A 27,912-nucleotide genomic window follows, 5' to 3' on the forward strand; every position below is an offset into this window, starting at 1 on the left:
CGTTCTTATAGCCTTAATGCCACAAACAGGATTCAGACCCACACCCCCCACACTCAAGGGTTTCATCCAAAAGAAGAGCATTCATGCACAGCAAAGCCTTCAAAGCTACCAACAGTCGATCCCGATGAGGTTTGGCTGTTCATCAACCTGTTCCCGATGTGTCGCACACGTCCTCTAAGTGAACTGGTGAATCCTCTTATTCCAAACAGACAGACCCAAGCACTGCTAACTCTTAACGTTACAAAATTACCTGGACCCAGGTTTTGTTCTCTAGTTTAATTACACATAAACCTTTACAGATTTTTACAGGAATGAGTTCACCATGCAGAAACTGCATTATGTCGAGTAAAATGAGGCAACGACACACTTCAGAAGGCAACTGCTGAGTCGACGCCGTGTTCTTTCCGTTCCATCAGTACAAGTCGGTCGACCTTCTCGTGGGGTTAATGTTATATTTTTCTATTTCACATTTTATATTGCTGAGACCAAGTTATAGCCAACTCAAAGACGAGACGAGTACTCCACTCGTTTACCAGTGTCTTCGACACAAATGTGTCTGTTCAATAAAAACACTCATGGTCATGAACTCCCTTCGCTTTTTTTTTTCCTTTTGTTTTAATATGTTGTATATATAGATGGTTCATCCATACACCAACCAAAAGCTTGAGACCTTCACGATAAAAGTCCAATTGTACATGCTTCAATGATGTATCCAACTGCACTTCCAGTGCTCATAAACACTTGTCCTGTAGCCGTACTGAACACCAAGAGCATTCTCTTTTCCTGGAAAGAAAAAACAAAAAACAAAAAAAAAAAAAACAACAAAAAAATAAACATGTCGATGTTTCCAAGTTGCCCGCTGATCCGCTCTGTAACATGAAGCATGCCGACCAGCCGTTACAGAAGTCACTTGCAAAGTAACAAAAGTTACAGCTGTTTTCCTTTTTTTTTTTTTTAAATAGTTTTCAATTTAAAAAATTTGCAGTCTGATACAGAAGGCTAGGAGACCTGAACAATATGAAAGTGCTAGTCATTAATTTACAGAGATCAGGCATCACATAGTGCTATGTATTATCCAATATGCTACATATGAATACAGCTGTTGATACCTTACAAATGCCTCCGGTTATTTCTCAAGGCTACTTGAAAAACCAATAACCTTGGCTTGTATGTACATAAACATGAGTGTTTGTTTATGCACAAAATTACATTTGATCACTACCAGAGGTATAATCTTATTACGGCCATTTGGCCACAACAGCGATAATGAAAATATTTAGTCCCATTATCGATTCTGTTCATCCCCCAAAATTTTTGTTTAAGTGGGAAAAAAACAAAAGAGTTGCTGTCATGGTGTCTCTCCCACGCCGGACTCCAGGAGACAGCGTTGTTCAGAGCTTCTTCTTCTCTTCTTCTCCCGCATCGTGCTCAAGTTCTTGGTTTGTTTTCCCCAGCCATTGGTTACATTTTGGTTGCTTTCCCACATCTTCTGGTACTAGTTTCCCCATTTGATAGATTGAAGAATGACTGAGAAGAACCAGTTCTGGAACCACTACTTAAGGGAACAACACAAGCTTTTTTTTTTTTCGTGTTTTTTTTCTTTTTTCTTTTTCACTTCACTACAATCAGTCACAGAGTAATAAAAAGTAGAACAAGATGACTCAATTCATTCCTGGAGCGGTGCCTCCAAAGTTGAAAGTAGATGGCACCACTGGCGCTGTGAACTTGTAGCCGCCGTGCTTCTCGATCATCTTGGATTCTGTAATTGAGGACACAATGAGAGACGGCGCTTAAAAACTAATCAAGTCCCAGTTTGCAGCATCGATGCGCATTCGAGGGCCGGAAACTCACCGTGTGCTGCCCGTCTCTGGTCTGCAAGTGTGGCAATGTCCTGAAGCTGTTTGCCCTGCTCCTCGTCGAGGGCTTGTGTTAGTGCCTGGTACCACGCCGGGTCGCGGCTCTGGATATCTGGCGAGACGGAGACGAGAGAAAGTCAGCGGAAACGTTCACGGACGGAAGACGGCGATCCACACGGGAGACCCTCCCCCCCCCCCGCCTCTCTCTTACTCTGTAGTACGGCTTTGAAGATCTGGTACTCGTCCACCATGTTGTCTTCGTCGTCCACGGCTGTAGTGTAGCCCTCCAGCGCCGTCTCCTCGGCGTCGTCCTCCTCCCAGTCTTCGTCGTCTCCGTCTTCTCCGGCGTGCTTCGCCAGCATCTCCAGGTACTCCTGGCCTTCCTCGTCGATGTCGTCTTCGTCGCTGCCCAGCTCAGCTACGATCAGATTCGGGGGAAAAGCATTCATATCAGCGCTCTTTAGAGGAGTGGCGTCGGTGCATCTCTAATTACTGCATTGCTGCAAACGGACGATGGGCCGTACCGTTGTCGTCGTCTTCCTCTCCATTGTCGTCGTCATCGTCGTCGTCGTTCTCGTGCTCCGCTCGGCAGGCGTACGCCCGTTTGAGGCCGCTGAACAGCAGGATGGCCGCTGGGACGAGCTTGTCGGCCACGTGGTTGACGGCCTCCGGCCTGGGATTGAGATCGATGAGAGCGCAGAGTCCCAGAATGCACATCTTCCTGTCGTGGAGACTGAAGGGAAGCGAGGGGAAACAGATTTTTACCGTAAACTCTGGAGGACATGCAGGGCTGGGTGCCAGTCGTCACACGGGAGCGTGTCGGGCTGTAACTTTAACCAACAAAAACCTACCCGAGGAAGCAGTCCACGTCTTTCAGCCACTGAGAAATAAAGTGGTTCGTGATCGACTCAGTGTTGTTGGGGAAGCGGAGATTCTCCAGGGTGTTGAGGAGGACGGGGGGGTTGCAGTAAAGTGCGGCAATGGCCACCTGCAGGCACATCGTCCTCAGCTCGCTGGTCTTCACCTCCCGTGTCAAACGCTCCAACGCGGCGGCCACAAACAAGGGGACGACCTGAAACGGTCAAACACGTCTTATAAGCAGCCGAACTCCTGGAACTCCAGGTCTTAAACCGGTGAGTTGAGAGTCTTCTAGTAGCGCCTCATTGATTTCTGTGAGACATAAATAGAACTTTCTACTTCAGACAGACCTGCTCAATGCCTTTGCACTGCAGGATGATCACCTCTAACAGCTTAGCTGCATGGCATTCTGGGTCCTCGCCTGGATCGCCTGTCAGGACCTGAGTGGAATGACAAAGCAATAGTAAGCATTTTTTTTTTTTTTTTTTTACAAGAACTTCTACTTCAACACAGTCTTAAAATGACTTTACCTTCTTGCACATGCTATAAATAATCTCAAGGTGTTTGGTGTCGGATAGCAGGGCCTCTGTGTCAACTGTGACGTAGTTGTGAAGGAGAGGCATCATATCTGAAAGAGAATCAATAAGTAAGCATAGCTGAGGTTTGTCACAAATCTAACATTATATTTCAGGCGTCAAATACAAATCCTCCTTTCTTCCTACCGACGTACCAGTGAAGTAGTCAAATCCATCTTGTTGGAAGACTTCATACACAAGTGGAAGAAGTTGCCACATCTGTTTGGACACCTGCTGGCAGGTCAGGCTGTGAGCCAGGGACAGGATCTCCTCGTAGAATTCTGCGTAAGCAAATGGCAAAGGGTAAGAAAGGTGTTAAGCAGGAAAAGAAACCGTCTCCATTGTTTAAATATGGAGGGACAAGAACTTTTTTTTTACCCAGCACATGCTGCTGCAGCACGGTGCCGATCACCTGCAGACAGATGCCCTCCAGCTGCTCTGTGATCTGCAAAACAGGACAACGGCAATTCAGAATGGTGAAGTCAAAGTCAGAGCTGTGTCCAGTTCCTCCATAGCCATTTTGTTATTAGTGCAACTTATGCAAAATAAATCTGACACTGCAGGACGAAAACTGCATTGAGGGTAATTTGCATGAATTAAATCCACTGTGAGTCAATGATTGGCTTCACCACACAAAGATGAGCAGTTTTTCATCCATGTTATTTGCCTTTCAGCTGGTGAGCACAGACTTCTTGTTCTCGAATGCGTACACAAACTCAAATCTTTCCCAAAAATCAAGGGTCTACTTAAAAAGAAAAACCAGCTAACTGTGTGTTGACAACTTCGGAATCGTACTCTGCTGAGGTGTTAAGCAATCTAAAGATCCTCAATGCTTGGTCAGAGCTAATGGCTTCTTGGCTTTGAGCGGCACTGGTTCCGTGTTTCAGCAGATACGGTGGCAGCATGCCCCGGCACTATTTCTAGCGCCTGTCTCAGCCTCTGAGTCATTTCAAACATGGTGAGAACAGAGTGTGTTCTCGGGAGTTGGGTGGGTGGCTCAAATGTGTTGGCAAGAACGCTGCGGCGGACCAGAGCTGCTTCTACAGAGGAAGTGGCATCAAGAGGAGCGATCAGTCAGGAGAGAGAGTAAGCGTGAGTGTGTGTTTATTGCGCGTTTGTGTGGGCGGCGCACTTAGCGGTTATTGCCGCTGACCTCTTTGTGGTCCTCCACCACACTTAGCAGTGTGTCGATGGTGTTGAGGATGCCCATGGCCGTCACAGCTTTGTCATCGCCTCCTTCTTCGTCGGGCCCTGTCTGAATCACCTGGTTGAACGTCATCGCCTGCAAAGAGAGTGAACGGACGGGCTTTGATGACTGTGTTCGTCAGCTGAATTGTCATTCATGTTCACAGAGGAATACGAGGCAACTGTTTGTTTGGTTTTAACATGCAGGCTCACCAGGTGCTGTGTCATCTCCACTGCAATCGGGGTGACCTCCTCGCTGTATTCGCAGATCATCTTCTGGATGACGTTGGTCAGGTCGTCGTTCTCCGTCTCCCTGACGATGTGCAGGAGCGCCTGCATCACTGGCCGGATGAAGGGAGTGATGTACTCTTTGGCTGGAAAACACAGGTCAGACGTCAGCCCGGGCACGCCCTCGGGATTCACCTTTATTTACATGAGCTAAACACACCAGCTGCACCAGCCGCTCACCTTTCTCCTGGTTGCTGATGAGCACCTGCAGGGCGATGGCGGCCTCCACCTTGACCGGCATCTCGTTGTCATTGATGAGGCAGAGGCGGGTCAGCTCGAGGGCCGTCTGCAGGTTCTGGTCACTTTTGAACTTCACCTCGCAGAAGTAATGCAGCACCCAGCAGGCCTGTGAGGAGACGAGGATGAGAGAGAGAGCTCGCATTAACCAGAGTAATGCATGTCACAGGACGGCCTCCTGTCATCGATTTCAACTTACCCTGGCCCTCATGTAGCCCAGATCGCTGCAAAACAGGGGGAAGACGTGATTCTGCAGCATGTACTCCATCTGGTCCTTGTATATCTTTTTCTGTCAAAAACAGATTTTACAGTCGTCAAATTCAGCAGATAGTTTATATATTAAGATATATTCAGAAAACTGAGTATGTTCCCTTTGAAACTCCTGATAAAGAAAAAGACCCACAATCTCTCCTGTCAATATTTTGAGGATGACATATTAAAAAGAATTTAAACTGAACATAACTGGCTGGACTTTCACATCTCCAAGTGCCCCTCCCCGTAAAGCCGACTGCTGTTTTTACCATTACGACAGGCGATACAGACGACCAATATTTACTTTATCTGGCGAACGGCTGACAGGAGGATTTTAAGGTCTCTATATCCAACTGGAACAAAAAGGTATCTTTAAGACATAATCCAAACAAGCCGGCGAACATTAGTTTACCTTCAGCAGGATTTCTGCCAGAGAGCCAATCATGTGCAGGGCGCCATCTTTTTTCCTTGGGTCGGAGGCGGGATCGGTTAGGATCTGGTAGCAGAAGCCCATCGACTTTTGCAGCACCTAAAGAGAACAAATAAATAGTTTTTGTCCTTCTGATCTTCTAAAAAAATGAATTTTTTCAAAGGCAGAAGTCATTTTATTTCCTATATCATAGGAATACTTGTGACAAATGGGAAAAAAAACACACACAAAAAAAAAAAAAAATGGCGGACCAAATCCGTGAAGGACACAGTAAGTAAGAACAACTCACCTCTTTCCTTTTGTTGCAGGCAGTGAATAGAAGCGTTTGCGCTGCGGTTGTAGGCGAGATGAAGTCCTCGAACACATCTAATGGAGACAGGTCAGATTTGAGTCGGGCTTAGTCATCAGGCTGGATTCCTTTAGGATTACGGGACATTTCACCCCCTGCTTACCAAACTTCATGCGGATGTACTCGTAGGGATCTTCCCGCCACAGGTCGTCGTCACTGTCTGTGTAGCACATGAGGGGAAACACCACATCCTGAATGATGCCCTGAAAAACAGAATGTGCGACAAGGAAACGTTAATATGGCAGAAGTCGAGCACTGGACAGCTAATTACACTCATTACAGACAACATTCTACCAAACACAAGGCTCAATGTTGTGAATAACCCTGCCCCCGTCTTTCTACCTGAATGTGTGGTTTGAGGTTCTTCCATGTCAAGGCGTGTGCGATGCCCTGGTTGATGTAGTTGAGTGTCTGCTGGAGTACCCTTGGAGCCACATATTGCTTCTCCTTATACTGATATAAGACTTTCAGCAGCACCTACAGAAACAAGTGAACAAAGGAAACGGCTTTCGTTTGTGGCGCGGCCTCACCGGAGGGCTGCTGCGGCCGACGGTTGGCTTTGTCAAGCTCTCACCTGCTGCGCTGGAACTGCATATTCCTTTAGGAAAAGTTCAGCAAACTCGGCGTACTCTTTGGTTGTGTTGCCGGGGCTTCCATACCTTAAAAAAGTTGTTTGTTTAAAAACAAATTAATAGAACAGGCACCCAAATGCAAGCTCCTCGAAAAAAAGTGTCCATCATGTGAATTAGAGAGATAAAAGAGTTAGTTGTGTCCTTTGATTATTACAGAACGTGAGCATTTGAAGGGGCGTGTAAACAGGCAGGCAGAGACAGCGTTTTGGTTGTACTGGTCTCCATGGTAACTGGCTGCTTACAGATGTTAAATATAAAAGAAATGGAATAATCCTCAAAGTTGCCATGCTGTTTGCAGCTCATGAGTTTAGCAATCATTGAGGGGGGAAAATAGCTCTGATTTATGAAGGCTGAACAAGGTCGTTATATGAATATTCTTTTTTAAATGTAGGTCATTTTGAGTGGTTCTTTTTAAAAGCAGCTTGGAAGCTGTAAAGGTGTGTGTTTTTGTTGTATTTTACCTCTCGAACAGCCGAGCCAGGATGTGAAGGGCCCACTTCTTACACTTCCACCATGGCAGCTCAGGCCACTCATCTTCATCAATCTGCATCGTCTCCTGCACGGACAAGAAACACGTTGAAAAAAACCCACTCGTGGGGAATTAAAAAAAAAAAAAAAAAAAAAAAATCCAATGAGCTCATTTAGGAAACTGAGCAGATCTTTACAGTTTGCGTGAACTCATTCAGTTTCTTCATCGGCGGAACATCTCTATCCACGACTGTCTTCAAGATCTCCATCCACTCTGTCAGGTTCTGTCTGTTGATGAGTTCCAATGGAAGGTTGTACTACGGACATCAGACAGTTTGCATCAGTAAATGTTTATCCGTCTGAAGAACATTCGTATTTAATACGGTTTCAATGAACAATTTCTTTGCTGGAGTAGAGCATTCTTAATGTTGGAATACCTGGAAGAGGGCGTAGAGGATTTTGAAAATCTGTTTCTGTATGAGCACAGACTCGCTGGAGGAGTCCGGGAGGAGCTGGATGAAGCGCTCCTTCAGCATAGGCATGAAGATGTGCATGGCGGCCACGAGAGGCTGACGCTCTTCTGGCTTTTTGTATCTGGACAAAAACGTACGTTGCATCAGCATGACAAGGTCAGACTTGCGATACGAAGCTAAAATGATGATATAAGAAGCAAAAGGGTCAGCCTTGAGAGCTCCAGCTTACTCGTAGTTTTTGACGAGCTGGTAAAGGCAGAGCAAGATCCCCAGCCACGCTCTGCTGTTGTCTGACTGCAGATAGAAGCCAATCTTGTCCACGATGGTCGTCCACTTGCCAGGGTAGTCGTGCTTGATCATGTGGTGGATGCATGTTGTCAGCTGAACCCTGAGGGAAATTTGGAAGACCCAGCGTTGGATCGGGCAATCGGCAAAGCGCAGAAATACTCGTGGAGTGGCGTTGGGAGGAAAAGAGCTGCTCTGGCTCCACGCAGCCGGCACATTCTGTGGTTACCTGATGCGCTCGGGGGAGTGGATGATGGCCTCCACTATGTTGTCTCGGATGAACTGCCTGTCCTCCTCGGGGATGTTGTTAACAGGCGTCTCTGTGCCCGAAACGTCTCCATCGCTCCAGTGCTGGGTTATCATGTTCTTAAGGTAAATCACACCTTGGCACAGGGAGAACGCAGATGTTAGATGTTGACGGCAGAAAAACCAAACTGAAAACACACAGAGTGAATACTGACAAATGTCACACACACACACAAAAAAAAAAGCTAAAATGTTTAATTGCTTTGTTGTTGACAACTCTTCTTTAAACTGCGTCTTAATGACATCTCCCAGCTGTTCAAGGAGCCACTGAAGGCATTTTCACACAGCGCCTGAGTGACTGGCACTGCTGACAGACGAGAAACATTTTCCTCTCCTTACAAGGTTTTGTTGTACAATTGATGAATCTCCTCAAACAACAATATTCTATTATATAGCTGGCAACACAGCAGCCTGGATCCAGAAATGTATTAAGCTACTGAAATAAATTCTCCCGTCTGTAGTTCAGTAGTTTCGAATGTTGCACCGGGGTGTCAGCTGGGTTCACATCTGCAGCGTGGGGCCTCACTCTGAGCTGCGCAGTTAGAGGCATCTGAGGCCGTGGAGGAGCGAGGGCTCGCAGGCAGACTGCTGACACAAATGTCTACACAACCAGCGAGGCAATCATAATCCAGCCTATCGCTGCTGACGGAGCGTATAAACGCCGTCCCCTTCGTCGACGACAATGCTGCCCGACGCTGTGAAATCGCCGCGTGTCTTTTAAATAGATTAGGACGATAAATTACTTTTTGATGGCAGGATTATAAAGAAGTGCGACGAAATGTAAAGAATCACTGAACTATCATGACCAAGTTTTTTTTTTTTTTACTTGCTTTTGTGTACACTGAACAATTTCTAAAAGATATGCAAGATACCAGATAATTTTATCTCCACATATAAGAAACAGTTGCTGCAGTGGAGCAAAGCAAAAAAAAGATCATTAAAGCACAAATATATGTAATTAACCTTGGTAATGATGAGAAATACACATAAGCAGATATATATAAAGAGAGTAAAACCAAGCTTTTAACTTGACATCCTTTCAAAGTACCGTGACCTCCCTAGATAAGACGTTATTTATTTCCTTTGTATCAATTTGACAGCAAATAAATAAATAAATCTCAGAAACAGCTTACACCTCATATCCTGCCAACATGAATTCAGCCACAACTCAAACCCACACTCAGTCATGCTTTCTGGAGACGCTCGGCTGTGAAACAACTGCTTTGAAAGCATTTGATTGATCTATTGAGCAAAATTATATAACTGCTGTCAATCACCTAAAATGAGCCTGAAAGATGCGCGGTGATCGTTTCCGCAAAAAGGAATCAAGAAAGACTTTTTTTTTTTGGACTGCTGACCATCACCAGGCTGGACGAGTTCATAAATCGTTTGGCCGGACTGAGCGAGCGAACGCCGGCAAAGTAAATTAGGATCATAATCAGTTTTACTTGTAATATAATTTCAACAGCTTCTGTGTGGTCCGGAGGAGCCACTGCCGCTGCTTCACTCCAACACCGTCAGACATTTGAAGGCAGCAAAAGTAATTTATTGCACTAAAATACATCTCAGTGCTGTGGAAACGAAAAGAAAAAAAAAAGCACACCATGATTGGCATACAGTCCATGCACACGCACGGACAACTTTGATTGAGATTCTAACTTTTTAACCCCCTCCCTTCATTAACGTCTTCCCCCCCAGAGCAGCGTTTGACAGGAGCAAAACAAGCTATATTTAACTAGCTCCACGTGTGCACTGCACTTCAGCGTGGCACTCGAGCCTCACAAAAACATCAGCGTGAATCATGCAGCCTTGCTAAAAATCTACCTTTCTAAAACTTACATAAGCAACATGTTTAACTCGAGATCGTGAAGCATTTCTAGTTGATTTCTCATCGAATGCAGTGTCAGCTGAAACACCAGCTGGTAAAGTGTGCTGTGTTTCAACAGTCTGGTGGATCCAGGTTAGTCTTAAAACGCTGATAAAAAACAAAAAGTAGAAAACTGTTGGGTTTTTTTGCGGGGGAAAAGTGAACAAGCAGTGTGAAAATCAAACTCTGAACTAAACGCACGTTGCGTTTTATGCTCACCTGCTTGCCTGACTGGCAAATCCAGCTGATCAGACATGGTGACGCGCAGCAGAGTGGACACAAAGTTTACCTGGGTGTGACCCTGGAAATGAGAACAGCTGAATGTTAACCACTTGTAAACACACGTAACATTTGAAATCGTTCTGATGATTAGTGTGCAATCAATTTATTCATCTTTTCTTTCCATAGAGTCCAATCAAAGTTCAACTTAATCCTTTGGATGACAGATTCTTTGACACGGTTCATCCAGTAAACACTGTTTGGATGGTTTAAGTCATACTTGCGCGTCAACAGTTACTATGCAACTGACAACAAAAACAATGTATACGCACTTTACAAGGTAAATGTTCAGATCGGTAAGCTTTTTTAAAACACGAAAGAAACTATGAACTGTCATTTTGTAACAATTACACATCATGATGCGAGTGTACAGGAAATTAAATTATTGATAGTGTCTTGAAAATCACAAGCTTCATAAAAGTAAATGTTTCTTATTAAGACATTAACTAGCTGGGAATTAATAATGGATCACTGCTGCACTGCATGTGTCTCTGAACCTGCAAAACTGATTTGTGAGATTGTTGAGAGACACGCTTGCGTTTTATGGGTTCTTCAGTAACAAATATGCTCTGCAGCTCTATTTCAACAATTTCCCACAAAAAAAAAAACAAGAAATAGCAAAGAGCTGTATTTAGAAAGATTTACTCAATCCTCCTCCAGAAGTCCTGATTTCCTATGCTACACACCAAACTCAAACAACCCCAGCCAGCCATGAGAGAATACGCCGAGGTTTGCCATTCAAGCGAACCATCACTCTCAGTGTATATGTGGGTGTTAAAAATATTAAGCCCTATTGGATAACTAAAAATAACTTGACTAGAGCATTACGTGTTTAACTTTGATGAAAGGATGAGTAGCACCTTGATATGACACATAAATAAGCCTTTGTGTTTTTGGTGTCCGTGACACATGTACCGGATGAAAGCAGTGTTCTTTTATCTCATACAGAAACTTGGCTATAAAAAAAACAAAATAAAATGAAGACTTTGGTTCTGCATGACAATCAAAGCTTAAATAAACTAATTTTAAACAGCTTCCAGGCGATTAATTTAATTGTGTGTTGTTAATCAGTCTATAATAGTTCAGAACAACAGAAATCTGAAGACAGAACTGCAGAGATGAATATGATCGGTGGGACCATGTGGCTTAGATTTGAGAGATATTCTTCAAGTGTGCTGAAGACGTTTCATCCTATGCTGAACAAAGGAAATACCCACAGGGAACAACACTATTGAGTTTCAGTATTGATTAGGCAAATGACACCGCCTTCCACATCAATTTCAATACAGTGCACCATACATGCATCGACTCATACCATACATGTACACTTAAATATAACCACATTGTGTAGTCTAAAATGTATCAACTTTTATTGGAAATGAAAAAAGTTACTTTAATATGACATTAACATGACCTCGTGAACATAATGTATTACTATTGTTTACAGTTGGGGGGCTAAAATTCGTTTGAATACTGTCACAAAACAACGATAAAATAAATTCATTGTCAAAACTGAAACATGAGTTTAAAGGGTCCGCATCAGCAGCAACAGTGATGCTATCAGAAATGATGCAATTCCCGAAAATCGTGATTAACCGTGACACATCCAATGATCGGTAATTTATGGCATTGATAAAAATCATAAGTTTGCTTCTGTAGGACATAAAATTACTGGAAAAGATATGTACACAGAAGAGAATAGAGACAAATGGCGGATGGGGACGCGGCTGGCTTTAACTTCACGTGAAACAGTGCGGCTAACTCGGGTAACCTTAGCTCACATGGACCTTCCGGATGAAGTGAACCTCCATTTAAATGAAGCATCTGAGAAACCACAGCGAAGCGAAGCGTAGGTGGAAAAAAACAACGGAAAAGGGTTCGGAAATTGTCCACATTTATTTGGTTGTTGTGTACTGTACGCAGTTCAGGGCTTGTCACGGTGACACGTGAGCAGCAGCTATGGCTATGTAGCGGTAGCTCCAACAAGTATCTCTGTGAGCTAGCTAATGTTAGCCACACATCGACACAGGAATTAAGAGCTTCAAAATAGACAAACTAGCACATGGCCTCCATTCTCAGAGCTACATTTATCGATTAACCCACTCTCCGTGTTGTACTGGTATCGTGTCAGCGCTGAAAAGAGTCCAAACTGTTAACGAATCGGTGTGTGACCAGCTAACAATTATCTGGTTAGCTTCTTTAGCATTAGCCGCACAGCTGGCTCAACATGGAGCTAACATTGACGCTGGTTACTGGAACACGAGTGTGTCATCGAAACTACCGAGATGACATTGGGGATCGGGGGAAAAGTGAGGACGGGGCTGAGGGCAGTGAAAGTTAAAGGGCAGACGGAGTGGAATTGAGCTGGGGGCGCTTCTCGGTGGAAGCAGCGGAGCGGCGTCTGCGTGATCGCACCATCTTGATGTTGTCAACGGGCCGAGGCCCGAGCTGAAACGGCGCCACAACTCACATCACCATTGAGGGCTAAGCGCAACTTTTTACCTCGTTCAGCTGTCGCTCCGCGGCCTCCCGCAGGTTGGGGTCCATAGTACCCCGAAGGGCCTCGACCAAAGACTCTGGATCCATCACGAAAACTGTTTGCGGCTCGGATTTTTTTAATATTTCAGAGGTCTATCAGTTCCCAGTCACTGCGCACATGGACGCACAGCTCTCCGGTTACCCGGCGCGAAAGGAAGCAGTGAATGGAGTACCCGGATAGATCAGCGCCAAATTTGTGCTACACGAACATCCGGCTGCGACCGAAGGCAGATGGGAGTTGTAGTTCATCAAACAGCACCCCTACTGGAGGATTTACACAGATGCAATTTAATATAATTTCAAACATAATCATTTAAGAGGCTTCTGATGAATCGATTATGGTGGCATATGAAGTGTGGACAGGAACAGCTTTTTCCCAGCACGGTTTCCTCCTTTTAGTTTTTTGAGAAGTGATCATGAAATAAAACAAATAGTTTGGGGTAAAACTACTACTCATTTCATCGAGCCACCCATTTCCAGGACTGAATGAGTTGGCAACAAATTAAATAAGAAAGTGTGGAATCATTATTTGTGCAATCCATCTATTGTGCTGCCCAAATAATGTTTCCGTTATCCATTGGATGTGCAATTTGGCATTTCTATAGCTTTATAGAATGTCCATTAACGAAACGGTAGTAGGGATCCATTATTTTTGTGCCCATCACCCCCAAGGACTCAATGATAACCTGTTGGTTTGCACTGATTATGATGCAAATACTAAGCACAGATAGATAGAATAGAGTAGAATAAATAGAACACAATAGAATTGATTATAGAACACTTATGGATCTCAAATTATTTCATTTTCTTAATTTAATGCTATCATGCAAATGGAAGTCATTTCTATAAGTGAACAAATTCTAGAATGTAGTTTGTTCTCAACAAGGTGTCCCCACCAAACTTCAATATTTCTAACAACTTTAATGATTTTAACAATTTGAACAATTTTGACCAGTATCCAACTTACTATTTTTAAGTAAAATTTTGGAAAAGATCACTTGCACAATACACATAATTTTCTTGAGAAATTTCAGTCAGATTTTTGGACAAACCGTGGAGTAGAGACAACCCTTTTAAAAGATCTTAGATTAAATTATGATGCACCTAAGTTAACAGTGTTGGTTCAGCTGGATCATAGAACTGCATTTGATACAGTAGACCACATTGTTCTTGTAACTTGTGTGAAACACCTTGGCCTCTCTGGTGCTGTTCACAAAACGGTTTACGTTCTTCCTCACAGATCGGACATTCATGGTAAGTTTGGATACTTGCTCATCCATAAATCTCCTGATGTGCCCCAGGGTTCCATTTTGGGCCCAGTGCTTTTTAACCTTTATATGCTCCCACTTAGCAGTGTGAGACACAGGGTTAGCTTTCACAGCTATGTCAACGTATAGTGGAATTTCTCTGTGTCTCCTGATGATACCAGGCCAATGGATGCACTTTTTAACTTTATCACACCCTAGATGCCTGAAAACTTTCTCCAAACTGAAGTTTTAGTCATTGGTCCTGAGATCCAGAGAGAGAAGATTAAATCCAAATTGCAGGCACTGTTCCCGAATCCTTCTCCTCAACCATAAAACCTGGGCATTATCATAGCTTGACTTTTAATCCACATATTAAACACCGCATGGTGGGACAGTGATTAGCGCTCTTGCCTCACAGTAAGAATATCCTGGGTTCTTGGGCCTGTAGAGTCCACACATTCTCCCTGAGTGCGCATGGGCTTCCTCCAGGTACTCCAGTTTCCTCCCACAGTCCAAACAACCCAATAATATATCTCTGAGAGCACCCTTTCAAAAAAACAAAAAAAAAAAACAGGCATGCCAGGTTAATTGATGACCCTGGGTGTGAATGCGAGAGTGCATGGTTGTCTGTTCTATGTGTTGGCCCTGTGAAAGAGTGGCAAACTGTCCAGTGTGTACTTCGCCCTCACCCATATGAAGCTTTGATTGGCGTCAGCCCCCTGTGACCCTCAAAAGGACAAGCGGCCAGGAGAAAAAGAAGAAACATATTACAAAATAGGTTTTTATTACTTGGAGAGCATAGCCAGAGTCTGCCTCATACTCTCTCTGGTCAACACAGAGTTGCTGATGCATGCTTTTATCACCAGTCCTATCAACTATGCCCTACAATGCCCTGTTTTCTGGTCTTCCCCAAAAAGAGAATTTTAGGTCTACAACTTTTGACTGTTCTCATTTTAAAAGCAGGCTCAACACCCACCATTTTAATCTTGCTTTTATCTGATTTATTTAGTTTTTTGCTATCTGATACTGTGGTCCCTGTCAGGTTCATGTTCATGTTCATTATTCATCATCACCATCATTTTATCATTTTTAGTATGCATGTGCACGCATGTGTGCTTGTGAGTGCAGGGAGAATGAGGGGGTCTATGAGAATCGGTCATAGAGGGGTTTCTATGAAAAGCACTTTAGAAACTGTGATGAATTGAGAAAAAATGTAGCTCATTCTTCACTAAAACTCTTTACCTATCACTTATGACGATCTTCGATTTATCATTGTTGGTCTGATATATATGTGATGGAATTTTTTTTTTTTTACAAAGATCCACCTGCCTAATGTATTCAGATTGAGTTTTATTACTTTGAGGTATTAAAACATGTTATTTGTCTGTGTGGATTGATATCTAAGAAGCTTATTGATATTTTGTGTATTATAACTATTGATGTGACAAAAGGTTTAAGCTATTATGTAGCATGACATTTATTTTTATTGTTACTGGATAAATAAGGGAACATGCAAAAAAAATAACTCATCCTGGTGAATGGAGTCAGTAAAATAGATTGAAGTAAAACAAAACCACAATCAAACATGGAAGCAAAGCAGGCATTACGAAATGATCAAAATGCAACTTCATCAAAATGAAAAAAAGCTTAAGTTTGACACAAAACTGCCTAAGTGTGTCACAGATACACACAAATGAGAGTAAAATTGAAGTCTAAAAAAAAAACCATGTTAACTGAAACAGACACACGAGAAAGAAAGATACCATGCTAAACAACCAAACCTAAGCCAAGAAATTTTGAAAATTACATAAAATTAGGGGAGAAATCCAAGAGATCTGCCAATGTTAATGGATTAATCTATTTCATAAGATATAACTGTTAGTGAGTAAATCAGATTTTCAAAGTTATGGAAATCTCAAATCTCTAATTTTCAGATTGTGAGAGGAAACAGTGTGAAAAACAGTAGGGGAGTCTTTTTTTCCAAATTATGACATCAAGTTAGACTTTCAGTGTATTCTATAAAGGGTATCTAGGTTTTGATATATTTATCTTGAGCTCTGCTGTACCTCAGCTTTTCTAATGGAATCATAGAAAGCACTGCTCTGACCCATTCATTAAATGAAGGAGGTCTCACTGACTTCCAGTGCAACAGGATTTGCCCCCAAGCCAATAAAGTTATATGAAAGCCACTAAAATTTGCTTGAAGGGAGGTGGGTTGGCCTGTTGGAAACACCCCAAAAATAGCAACTACTGGACTGGGGTCTACTCTCACCTGGCAAATATGGGATATAGCCTCAAAGATCTTTGTCCAGAAATCAACCACTGATCTGCACGTCCAAAACATGTGACCCAATGTGGCAGGGTTATGATGACATCTAAGGCACTAGGGTCTGTGCCAGGATATTTGATTTTTTTTAATTCAGTATTTTTTTCTCTTTACTGATCAGTTACATGAAAGGAAAGGCTGTACGTGATCTCTCGCCTCACAGAGAGAAGTCATGGGTTCAAATATCAGCCTGACCTTTCTGTGTAGAATTTTCATGTTTTCTCTTTTGCTGCGTGGGTTTTTCCTTCCACCCCAATCATACATGTGAGGTTAGTTGGTGACCCTAAAATTGCTCCAGAGTTTGTGTGTGCTTGTGTGTAGTTTGTCTTTCAGTGTATCCCGCCCTCGCCCACAGTTTGCTCCTGCACCCTGCAACTCTGAGCAGGATGAAGCGGTATAGAAAGTGGATTGATGGATGAAAGCCACAAAAAAAAATGTTGGAAATTTTTTTCCTCTTAATCCTAAGATTTTTGACTTCATATAACCCTCCATTCAAACTCTCTAGCGCCTCCTAGAGGATGCAATGTAATTTAAGCGCTGCCAGACACATAATATTATTGTGAATCATAATTAATCATGAGGAATTATACATTCCTTCATAAAAGCAGCAACATTACAGAGTACAATGTGAGGTGTGTGTGGAGAGTGTGTCTCCTGGAGCGGCTGCTGGGGGCGCTGCTGTGGACTCTGCGGGCTTTGCTGGAGGTTAAAGTTCACCCAGTGTAACGTGTCACCAGGCTGTCCCCGCCGCACCGGTGTCACTCCACCCGGCTGCCCGTGTCTTCACACCCCGGTACCAGAGCCGACCTCCGCCGCACCGCAGGTAGAATGGCCAAAAAGCGGAGAGAAAGACGGGAGACGGACGGTCTGTCGTCCGCTCAGGAGGAGGTGAAACCAGCTGCTAGCGACTCCCCGGTCATGAAAGGTGGGTTTACCGGAATTGGCTAATGGTTACCTGTTCAGGAAACCTTCTTGAAGACGATACGGGTACATTGGCAGTGACACCGCTGGGCTCTGGACGTTACTGTACTTTCTGACTTGAGGCCGGTCGGATTGCGGCGCGGATGCTAGTGTTAGCCACGGCTAACTCAGATCAGTAGCTTCTTGTTAGCCTGATAGCAGAAGACAAAGCTACAGATAAACAAGCGCGATAATAAAATAAATCATGAAATAAATCACGTGAAACCTGGTGAAACCACACGTATTTGTAACCGAAGTTCCTTACATTTCATGTTCAAATATTTTTTTTTAGGTAAATGAACATTTTATTCTGGAAACAAGCTGCTAAAGTAACTCAAAACAGTGATAAAGATTTAATGTGATTTACACACTGTTCACCCATAAGTGGAAACAATCCCATTTCAAACTCTGTCGGTAGATGTGGAGATAATTCACTTGATTTTCTTATTCCAAAATGATTTTTTGATTAAGCTTTTTAAACGGTTACAGATGTAGGTCACAGTATATGTTGCCGTTTTATGCTAAATGAAAACAAAGCAAGAACAGTTTGTGATCCTAAAAAAAAGAAAAAGCAAAAAGAAAACAATGTTTGCATGATTGGAACTCACATAGCTTATAGTCATAGCGATGTATGGTATGATTTATTAAATACTGAAGTCATGCTGGTTAAAGTGAGTGAAGTCAAACAATAGTGGTATTTTTATTATTATTATTTAAAGATTCATTGAAAATGAGTAACTTCAAAGTCCAAAAGTCAGCTTAAAAGCACCAGTTTACTCTGTGGCTGAATGATTAACAAAACAAATAGCTGCCTGGAAAAAGACAAAACACTGAGCTTCCAATTTGTCAAACATACACATAAAGCAATACAGCCATTTTCAACCAACTTTGTTTCCTGAAACAGACCAAATATGTCTGATCAATATCTGGACTTTTAAATTGCAATGTCATAAACTTTATTCACTTGATTGAATTTGTTTCAAATCAACACAGATATAAGTTTCAGTACTTATCAGATTAACTACAGAGGTCAATGAATTATTTGGTTAGTGTAGTTAGTGTAGTGAATTTTTTGAAAGCTCCTCCATTTGAAGAAAATTAATAAGCATAGATCTGTTCTCATGCAAGCCGTTCAATCCATCCACTGGGAGCAGTTAGGGGCTCAGTGTCTTGCTCAAGGACATTTTGACATGTGGGCAGGGGTGAGATGGGGAATCAAACCAACAGCCTCCCAATTGTGAGACAACTACTTTCAACCAAGGCACAGCCGCCCTTAATTTGGTGACGTTGGGTATTGTGAAGTAGTATGATGGATCTGAGTGTTCAGTAGTTTCTAAATAATTAACTTCTGCCTTACTGGTTCGTTCCTACCTGTAGTGTTTGTGCTCTTGATAGAACCTAAGCTAAACAAAATAATTTCTCCTTACACATCCCAAACAAGCCATGCAATGTTACGTACATAAGCAAATTACACAAGGCTTCCCAGCAGTGGCGCTCCAAGGTCTTGTGTGAAAGTATTGTTTAAATAACTAATTTTCCCTTACAGACGCACAACCTGAATCGGAGGGCTCAGCACGCATGTCTCTGCTCATCCTGGTGTCCATCTTTGCCTGTTCCGCCTCCGTCATGTACCTGGTCTACAGGAACTTCCCTGAGCTCCCAGAGTAAGTTGATTCATTGATGTTTTAGGGAAGTGGTCGTCAACTAGAAGTGGCTGCGGGCCAGTTTTTTTTTTTTTTTTTTTGGCACTTGTATCACGGGGTAGAGGGGTCGGGGGGGCATACGGTCGCGGACCACGTTGCGCATGCGTGGGAATCCGGTCGTGGGCCGGATTGGACGGTTCAGCGGGCCACCAGTTGATGATCACCGTTTCAGGGGAATGACATTTAATTTTCAAACTGTATCCAGGATTACTGAACTTTGCACATGCAGCCTGGAGCCATTATGTACAGCAAGTTGGCTCCTGAACATGATCTAAAACTAACAATATATAGCAGGTTTGGAGGATCTACAAAGGTAATAAAGACCAACATCACCATCTCAGGAATTACAGAGCCCTCGGACTCACAAGTCTTTATGTTCGTTGGGATCAGGAGTGAGCAGAAAAGGTATCACTGGTCTCATGGTGCCAGCAGTCAACCTGTTGCTCACCAGGTGAGCTGGCTCCTCATCTTCAACTTCCTGCAGCACCTCTTCCACAGGAAAGCCACACATGAGGGAATAAGTTCTTCCTGTTGCCCCATCAGCAGCGCTGCTCTCCATCCTCCAAAATGCCTGCAGTCTTCTGCTCTGGCTTCTGCCTTCTGCCTTTTATCTCCTTGAGCTCTGCACCTGTTGCCAATTTATTGATTGATTGACCACTGCATGGGTTTGGTCAGTGTGTCTGTCTTCAGGGACGATGGGAGATTGAAAGCACTGCAGAAAGAGACAGAAGTAAACTTCAGTTGAAAACACAACTTAAAACACAACAGACAGATTAAAACATGTATTTTAAAAAAGAAGCTTTGTCAGAAGTGATCTCGTCACATAATCATTAGTGTTCAAGTAAATAAAAAAAAGTTCTTTGAGATCAAGGAAGTATTTTTACATTGATATTTTGGTCAATATTTCTTGATTGATTCTGATGCTTATCAGTGGGGAAGTACCTTATTGTAGAGAAGCAATTCTGTATGACAGACATATGAGAGAAAATTGTATTTATTTACAGAAAGGAGGTTGTTATGCTGGCAGTGCTACAGTTTTGTACTGTTTTTATCATTCTGGAGAACGCTGTGCTGGTGGCTTGCATCAGTATATTTAAAATCAGATTGACTTGTGCTGCTACAAATAAAGTCACCAAACATGACAAAATGTCTTTGGATAGAGTTTCAATAAAATATTTGATCAAATATGATGTCTGGGGTTTGTTATGTTTGTGGATTAATGTCAAACTGAACTGCTCACTTTATCACGATTCTGAACTATTGAGATGATTTACATTTTAATGATTTGGTTTTCTGTTTTCAGCGACGAAATGGAAAAAATCAAGATTCCTAAAGACATGGACGATGCCAAAGCTCTGGGAACCGTGTTGTCTAAATATAAAGACACCTATTATACGCAGGTGTTGGTGGCCTACTTCGCAACATATGTTTTGTATCCTTGGAGTGAACATACACGTTGTTTTTAAGTGTGTTATTTTGACAAACCACGCCTTGGAAGACCTGTTTGGTTTGGTTTGATAATAAGATTAGTTAATAGGGAACTGAGCTTAATATATACTTAATACACATTCTATTCTGATGAACAGTGGCTACAGCTTCATGAACTGTTCCCCGCTGGACTCATCCAATTCAGTTTACAGACACCGAACACAAAGACTGGCTCGATAGCGCATTAATCCACACATCTTCTCCACTGCTTCATCCAACTCAACCTGATACATAAAGTGAGTCATTCTCCACCCGTATCCTGGGTGTCGGTTCTGGATCTGCTGACTCATCCCAGGTCAGTGAACCTCTCGCTTGAAGTCATGCATTTCCTGTGTACAGTTAAAACCTTAGCTGTTTAGATGCAAGACAACAGATCTTCTGTAGAGTTTGGCTGACCTTTCAGTAATGGCAGGATAGAAAACAAATGTCTTGTGGTTGTGGAAATACTGAGTGATTTTTTTCTTTTTCATAGTTTTAAATGAAATATTCAACAACACAGGGAATCAGGGCAGACTGGAGGGTTTACTTTGACTGTCTGATTTACTTTGTGTGATCTAACACATCCGTGCCATAACTATGACTTTGCAAAGTTGTCTCCCTTGATTCTTCTCTAAGCCTCCAGACATTTGCAATCCCTGGATCGATCTTCCTCAGCATCCTGTCTGGATATCTTTACCCCTTCCCCTTGGCGCTTTTCTTAGTCTGCTTGGTGAGTAGGAACAGTCCATGCGATTAAAAACAAATGTTGTTCCGTCCACTAAGCTGTTGATTGGCGTGTTTTCCATCACACTCACCCATTTGTACGGCTTTTAACAAACGACTCACATCTGTATTTGAAGCTGATGCTGCCTGTTATTAAAGTGTGCAGAAATTATTTGTCAGATTTAATTTTATTTACAAGCTGATGTATTCCAGTCTTTGTAATTCTGTAGCGATTTCTCTGAAATCCCAATGCAATAACAAAGTCACCAGACTGACCTCAGCTCCTGAACTAGAACCATGTCATGTGGCAGCTTTGCATCATGGTGTAAATATTCAACTGTGGCCACTTTGAGTTGGATTTCCTCCATTCTGCAACAGCTTTGTTCCTTAATGTTTGTCACAACGTGTTACATTCATGGGCAGTTCCCGTTTGCAAAAGTTTTTGCTGTAACTATCAGGAAGCTTCATCTGTATGCTGAAATGTTGCAGTCAATACTTTTGTGTTTTGTGTGTCAACAGTGCTCTGGCCTGGGTGCTTCCTTCTGCTACATGCTGTCATATCTAGTGGGCAGACCCATGGTCTACAAATATCTCACAGAGAGAGCACACAAATGGTCTCAGCAGGTGAGCTGTTAAGGCCAAAAAGCGGATGATTGATGTTTTGAATTGTGATTTCAAAGCAGAGGAAAAGCATCCTAATACCTGTGCTGTTAAAAAAAATAATCCATTCATATCAAGAAAAAGGAAAAGTGAATGATAAACATTAAAAAATTAAGGCAGATTAAATGTTGCTTAATCAAATAACTGTTTTGAACTGTTGCCTACAATGATGATGATGCTGTTGATGTTTTGTAAGAATAAATCCCGATGTTCCATGAGGAATTTATGTATCAGACTCAAAAGCAGCGAGAAACTAAAGCAATAGCAAAGGAGCATGCACTCATTAATCCTCTTAATCAAACTAGTTATAGGCAACTAAATATAATTACAGTAATAAACAATCCCAGTTATTATGTTCCATTATCTGATACCATTGTCAAAGCTGGAGTTATAGTGCTGAGTCAACAGAACAGACCATACAGAACCTCTCAGATGGGATATTTTAGAGAGCTGCTGTACTGGATGAGCATGTGGGGCACTTTTGTAACTCGGTACATATCGTTGTTGACAGGTTGACAAGCACAGAGATCATTTAATCAATTACATCATCTTCTTGAGGATAACCCCGTTTCTTCCCAACTGGTTCATCAACATCACCTCACCTGTCATCAATGTGCCTTTGGGAGTCTTCTTCATTGGAACTTTCCTCGGTAAGGCTCCCCGCCCCCGCAGCTTTATTTATTTTGGAGTTATTTGTCGTCATTGACTCGCCTCTCTCTTTAACCCGGCTCGTGGGCAGGAGTGGCACCGCCATCCTTCGTAGCGATCAACGCCGGCACGACGCTGTACAAACTGACCACAGCCGGCGAGGCGGTGTCCTGGAACTCACTGGCTGTGCTGGGAGTGCTCGCTGTGCTGTCCATCTTGCCCGTCTGCTTCCAGAAGAAGCTGCAGCAGAAACTAGAGTAGAAGAACAAGCACCTCATCTGCTGGCCGATCCCACGATTCCCCCACACCCCTACTCCTCCCCCCCTCGGCTCAGGAACACGCAGCCGTCACTCAGGCTGCTCCGCCTCTGTCTCGGGCGCAGCGGCGGATGTGTCGCTGCTGGAGGAATCGCTCACTGGCCACAAAACGCATGCAGTGGTGGGTTGTACCTGATGTTCAGTAGAGTATAAACTGGCTGCTGCTTGCACTAGGATTTTTTTTTTTTTTTTTCTTTTTTCATGTCAATTTTGGCATACTGTGTAAATAGGAATGATTTACTTTGTTTTGGTTTTATTTAAGCTTCTTCTCATTGTATGATTGTTGCCAGACATTTGAAGGTGCTACTTTTAGGAAACATTTTTAGAAGTGCTGATATAGCCCGAACAGCGAAAACAGTACTTTACAGAGGTCACAGTAAATGTCTGCCTTTAAAAGTACTGGAATAACAGTTACATTAGCTTTGTCGGCAACATATCAATGACTGCGTCCAGACAGTAGCACCTTTACCTCTCACACTCTTTTTACTATTTATTTATTTTAGCATTCACATTGAACCTGATGTCAGCCTCCACCACAGCAATAACTCTCAGACTACTGTAAAAAGAAGATTTGTACTTTTTTCAAAAGTAAATGTCGATGCAAGGTCCTGCAAAACTGGGAGGAAGAATGAGGGGGAATTAATGGAAAATAATACAACTGATCTAAGATCAGCCGTTGTGGCATCATGGGCCTGTTCCCCTGTTCTTCCTCAAAACATGCATCTATCCACTCCCTCACACTGTTTCTTTTACTTTTAGCCCAGCTTTGTCTGCTTGAAGGAGCTCTTCTTCTCCAGATGTAGAGGGTTTTCAATTTTCCTCACGGGACATCCAGGCGACAGGGTGTCACACTCCAAGCACTGCTCCTTTCCAACTGCTATTTTTGAGTAAAAAGTGAACATAGATTTGGTGAACGCACTGATATGTGTGTCTGTCTGCGTGGGGCTTGAGATGTGCGATTATCAGGGAAGTCGGTCAAACTGCTCTGTGAAATAATTGAAACATAAATAACTCAAAAGTTTGATATGGGCTACTAAGCTCTGAATGAGATGTAATGATAACGTACCTGTATGTGTGTGTGCTGTGATCTTGTGTTCATCTCTGCTCCGTGGTATTTGCTATGCCTTTTAAGAACCGGTGTCTCGGTCCACGTATTGGATGATAACTCCAGTACCCTTAATAAGACTGCCAACAAACTGTGAGGCGCCTGAGCCTTACTCTGCTTTTACTGCTTCCATTCTTCTCCAGGGGAAAAAAAAACTGTTATGATGCCTGATTTATGTTGCAAGCTTGTGATCTTTGAGTTGTTTTGAATGGCCTGATTAATTATTATGTCCTGTGATGTAAAAGCTTACCGTCTATTTCTCCACTTGGATATTTTTTTGCCTGTGTACTGAGCTCGTTCATTGCTGCTACACACCTTCTGGTTGGTGACCAGGAGCGTTAATGCAGTGACTGTACATGCAGGTGACACGTCTCTTAAAATTGCACATTTAGAGCTACTTGTGCATTTGGCAAATTCCAGTTTTTTTGCTTGGATGTCTTAACAGTTAAATTTCTCAAAACCCATAAAATGTCTGCAGAAACATCCACATACTGAATGTTGAAGCAGGATACCTCTCTACAATACTCGTTTCCACTGTTGTACAGGAGAGCTGCACCTGAAACACTGTTATGTTAGGAACTGTAATCTCAGTAGGTGACTTGGAAATGTGGTCATAACCCAAATCCTAAAAATGTTCATGTTTGTCTTCACATCACAAAAGATATGAATAACTTTATCTTTATCCCTGAAAATCTGCAATGTTACTAATTTTGGATTTTGATTGATTGTCTTTTCTAAATTATTTGAACCTTTTGCCTCTTCTTAATTATTCTGTAACCCTCTGTTAGCATTTCAAAAGGCAGTATTATTTTCTACTGTGCAGTGATGTATTGCAATATGAAGTGTTTACAGATCACAGGTTTCTGTCCTATCTAATCAAATTAGTTTTTTTTTTTTAATATTTATTGAATCATTAAAATTATCTTTCTGAAATTGGTCTGGCTTTATGGTCTCTATCGGGGTTGTGGAGTGGTGTGATTGATCTTTCCAGTTGAGAACCCTCCTGTGTGGAGTTTGCATGCTAATTTAGGGATACCAAACTCATGGAAGTCCAAGTTTCAATTGTTACAACAGCAAAATGATGTTTTGTTCTGCAAATGATTGAATTATTTTGTCAAAGGCCTGCATCTACGCAGATGGTTATTCAGAGCGTGTCCTTTCATTGTTCCAAATGTCTTCACAGAGTCTAATTGATAAGATATTCTGCTTGGGTTTAGTACTGCATTACTGCAGATTATGGCTTCAAATGCTGTTTGGCTTCTACAAAACAGCTAAAACATATTTTGAAGAACAGCCTCTTTGCAATTCTGAGTTTGTAAGATTGTCCTTCAGCCTGGTTTTGGATCTTGGATAGGGTTCACATTTTTAAGAGCAATATTTTTAATCAAATTAACAGTTTTGTTAGGAATGGTTGAGATGATTTAGTCATAGCAAAAATGACCATTATGAAGGGAAGGGAATGTTGAGGATGAAGAGGAAGAAGGCTCCAGGATAAATAAGAGCATATTAGAAGAAAACGATCCACTCTGGCAACACGTAACTGGGAAATTCTAAAAGAACAGGTTGTTTAGCACATAAACTACTTTTGTTTGAGTTGCACAACACTCAAAACTATTAGTTGTAATGCAAATAACCACTTTTAGAACTGATTGATCATTGTATTTATTACACTTCATAAACAGCTGCAAAACCGAAGTGAAGGTGCAGTGCCACCAGGTGGTGACATTGTGGCAGCAGTCTGTCAGTTCAGCTTGTTAAATTGATAACATCACATTTAAACAAAATTATTTATTACAAGCCATTCACACAGCTGTAATGTATTTTAAAGGTCGTGAGCTCACCTGTCCATGTTGTTTGTTCGGAGTCTGACAAGAAACTGTGAATTGAGGGAAGACTGTTTCACAACAGTCCAATCCAGTGTGATGATAAGCAGCAGAGCATAAAGAGTGATTAAAAATGATCATAATAAGCATCTTCTATATAAATGTTTCTACATCACAATTTCCTGAGAGTATTACAGTTTTTCCATAAATATTATTTATATATTAATATAAGGAGCTAGACTCCTTCACGTCATACAATATACAAACATATAAACAATAAAGTCTGCAGAGTTCAATTTAAATAGTTGAATTCAGGCTCTACAGCAGTCCATTGCTACGTCTGATTTTTCTCTCTCATAAAGTTGGAAATAGACTAATCTAAAATTCATATTTAGTTTTTTTCCCTTTCATTTCCCTTATCTTTTCTTTTTCTAAGTTTCAACAACAACAAAAAAATACATGTAGAATGTACCTGAACGGTTATTGTTTCACCTACTGTCAATTAGAGAAGACTTTCATGCAAAATAACCACAACACAGTAATAATCAAAACTGTAGTATTAGTCCAAAAATATCATCATTATTGAAGATACTTTTGGATATTGATTGATCTGTAGCATGCAAGATGAATTATTGCACTTCTGGCTGCTGCAGAAAGACATGAAAAGGCTTCCCACCCTCCTCCATGGAAAATTACAATTGAGATAATTATGAGAGTCATTGTGGTCGTAAGGTTCAATTAGCTGTAGCAATTTTGAACACTATCATTATCTAACAGGATTTTCTGGGTGTTGTTTTTATGCTTTTTTAATGTCTTTTTTGTCATTTCCTTGAGAAACATAGATGCCAATTTAAAAAAACTTCATTAACTCAGTAATGTGTTTTAAAACACTGAACAAACATGATTAGCCCACTCAAATAAATTCTAAAAGGGAAAACTTTGCAAACAGTCTGGAGCCTATGTGTCTTGGAGAACAAATTACTGCCCTTGTTATAGTTTAATATTTCCTTGTAGTTATTTAAAATATTACACGGTCATTAAACACCATTTTAGAGGTCCTGAGTGGCAATCCTTTCTTGTTTATGTATTTTTAACAATTAGCCAGGGAAATAAGTGAATGTTACTTTTGACCTCTCTTTCTTTTGGGTGAAACATTTATCTTGAAATAATTTGCTCCTTGTTTCTCATTATTGTGGTGTTGGTAATTAATGAATGCAGCATTTCCCCTTGATGGAGCTTGTACCTTATTAAACTGTAATGAAGAGGTTGTGTAAGTTTGATTTGGGTAGTAGGATAAAGTCAGACCGGATCATGGAAAACAAGAAGGACCTGCAACAGGCGAGATTGGCAGAGCAAATTACATACAGGCCACGACCAGAAACAATTCAAAAAGACCTCGCCCACCTCAGACACCACTTGTTCTCACTGCCGCTCTCTGGAAGGGGAACCAAATCTGAAAAAACATCAACAAATAGACTGAAACACTTCATCTACTTCTAAGGACCCTGTAAATTGTAATGGAGTGATAACAGGCAATCTGTTGAAGCTGGATTATGCCCTCAGCCAAACTGAGATGGCAGCAGTGACCAATGACCTTGAATTGAATAGAGGGATATTAAAAATGGATGAATGGATGGACTTGTGTTTTTTAAGCTGGCATTACAAAGCATGTCCCGTATCGCCAAATGCGTTTTGTAATTCATATGGTGTGCACTATATGGTGCAGTGGCTAGCACTCTCGCCTCACATTGAAAGGGCTGTGGGTTCTTATAGAGCTGTTCTGTGTGGAGTTTGCATGTTCTCCCCAAGTATTTCCCCGAGGTTCATGTGTTTTCTGTCACTGTACAAATTCATGCATGTGAGATTAATTGGTTATTCTAATTTTCTTATGGTAACGGTTTAATATGACAACCCTTTTGGTAGTTCTCTAAATTTATCAATCTGGTTTGTCATGTGTCGTTTTATATTGAAGGCTGCTCGTGAGTTCCTGCCGGTGGCTTTACTGTGAAGGTCTGAGCCGGAAGTGCCCGCGGCTGTTGTTTTTAAGCGAGCTGC

General features: G+C 42.0%; 2 protein-coding genes across 3 annotated transcripts; one reads left to right on the forward strand and one right to left on the reverse strand.

Annotated features, from left to right (window-relative positions):
• Nucleotides 1-269: 269 nt before the first annotated feature.
• Nucleotides 270-13,035, reverse strand: ipo7 (importin 7). Of its 2 annotated transcripts, XM_030089560.1 has the most exons (26): nt 12,843-13,035; nt 10,281-10,362; nt 8,118-8,271; nt 7,833-7,991; nt 7,568-7,724; nt 7,328-7,447; nt 7,124-7,218; nt 6,605-6,689; nt 6,373-6,507; nt 6,134-6,233; nt 5,971-6,047; nt 5,664-5,780; nt 5,199-5,288; nt 4,943-5,108; nt 4,688-4,848; nt 4,443-4,571; nt 3,668-3,734; nt 3,445-3,570; nt 3,245-3,342; nt 3,065-3,154; nt 2,708-2,928; nt 2,381-2,589; nt 2,068-2,274; nt 1,852-1,968; nt 1,613-1,759; nt 270-1,581 (listed from the first exon to the last, which is right to left on the reverse strand). In XM_030089560.1, exons 1-25 carry the CDS (start codon nt 12,924-12,926, stop codon nt 1,662-1,664), a joined length of 3,144 nt encoding a protein of 1,047 aa, XP_029945420.1. In that variant the 5' UTR covers nt 12,927-13,035; the 3' UTR covers nt 270-1,581; nt 1,613-1,661. The 2 variants fall into 2 exon arrangements, with proteins under 2 accessions (XP_029945420.1, XP_029945412.1); XM_030089552.1 differs by having other exon boundaries at nt 549-1,759.
• Nucleotides 13,036-17,154: 4,119 nt separating this feature from the next.
• On the forward strand, nt 17,155-23,254 carry tmem41b (transmembrane protein 41B). The gene is made up of 7 exons (XM_030117237.1): nt 17,155-17,376; nt 18,958-19,075; nt 20,418-20,546; nt 21,218-21,311; nt 21,824-21,928; nt 22,476-22,614; nt 22,704-23,254. Exons 1-7 carry the CDS (start codon nt 17,280-17,282, stop codon nt 22,871-22,873), a joined length of 852 nt encoding a protein of 283 aa, XP_029973097.1. The 5' UTR covers nt 17,155-17,279; the 3' UTR covers nt 22,874-23,254.
• Nucleotides 23,255-27,912: the final 4,658 nt, after the last annotated feature.

The sequence above is a fragment of the Salarias fasciatus genome, chromosome 1, assembly GCF_902148845.1.
Source record: "Salarias fasciatus chromosome 1, fSalaFa1.1, whole genome shotgun sequence".
In the NCBI taxonomy this organism is placed as follows: domain Eukaryota; kingdom Metazoa; phylum Chordata; class Actinopteri; order Blenniiformes; family Blenniidae; genus Salarias; species Salarias fasciatus.

Coding starts and splice junctions, on each gene's coding strand:
- ipo7 (XM_030089560.1), bottom strand. CDS start 12,926: ATGGATCCAGAGTCTTTGGTCGAGGCCCTTCGGGGTACTATGGACCCC. Junction 6,048..6,133: donor GTACATCCGCATGAAGTTTG/GTAAGCAGGGGG, acceptor TGTCTCCATTAG/ATGTGTTCGAGGACTTCATC. Junction 5,781..5,970: donor CCTGCAACAAAAGGAAAGAG/GTGAGTTGTTCT, acceptor TGTTCTCTTTAG/GTGCTGCAAAAGTCGATGGG.
- tmem41b (XM_030117237.1), top strand. CDS start 17,280: ATGGCCAAAAAGCGGAGAGAAAGACGGGAGACGGACGGTCTGTCGTCC. Junction 20,547..21,217: donor TACTTCGCAACATATGTTTT/GTATCCTTGGAG, acceptor TTCTTCTCTAAG/CCTCCAGACATTTGCAATCC. Junction 22,615..22,703: donor CTTCATTGGAACTTTCCTCG/GTAAGGCTCCCC, acceptor GCTCGTGGGCAG/GAGTGGCACCGCCATCCTTC.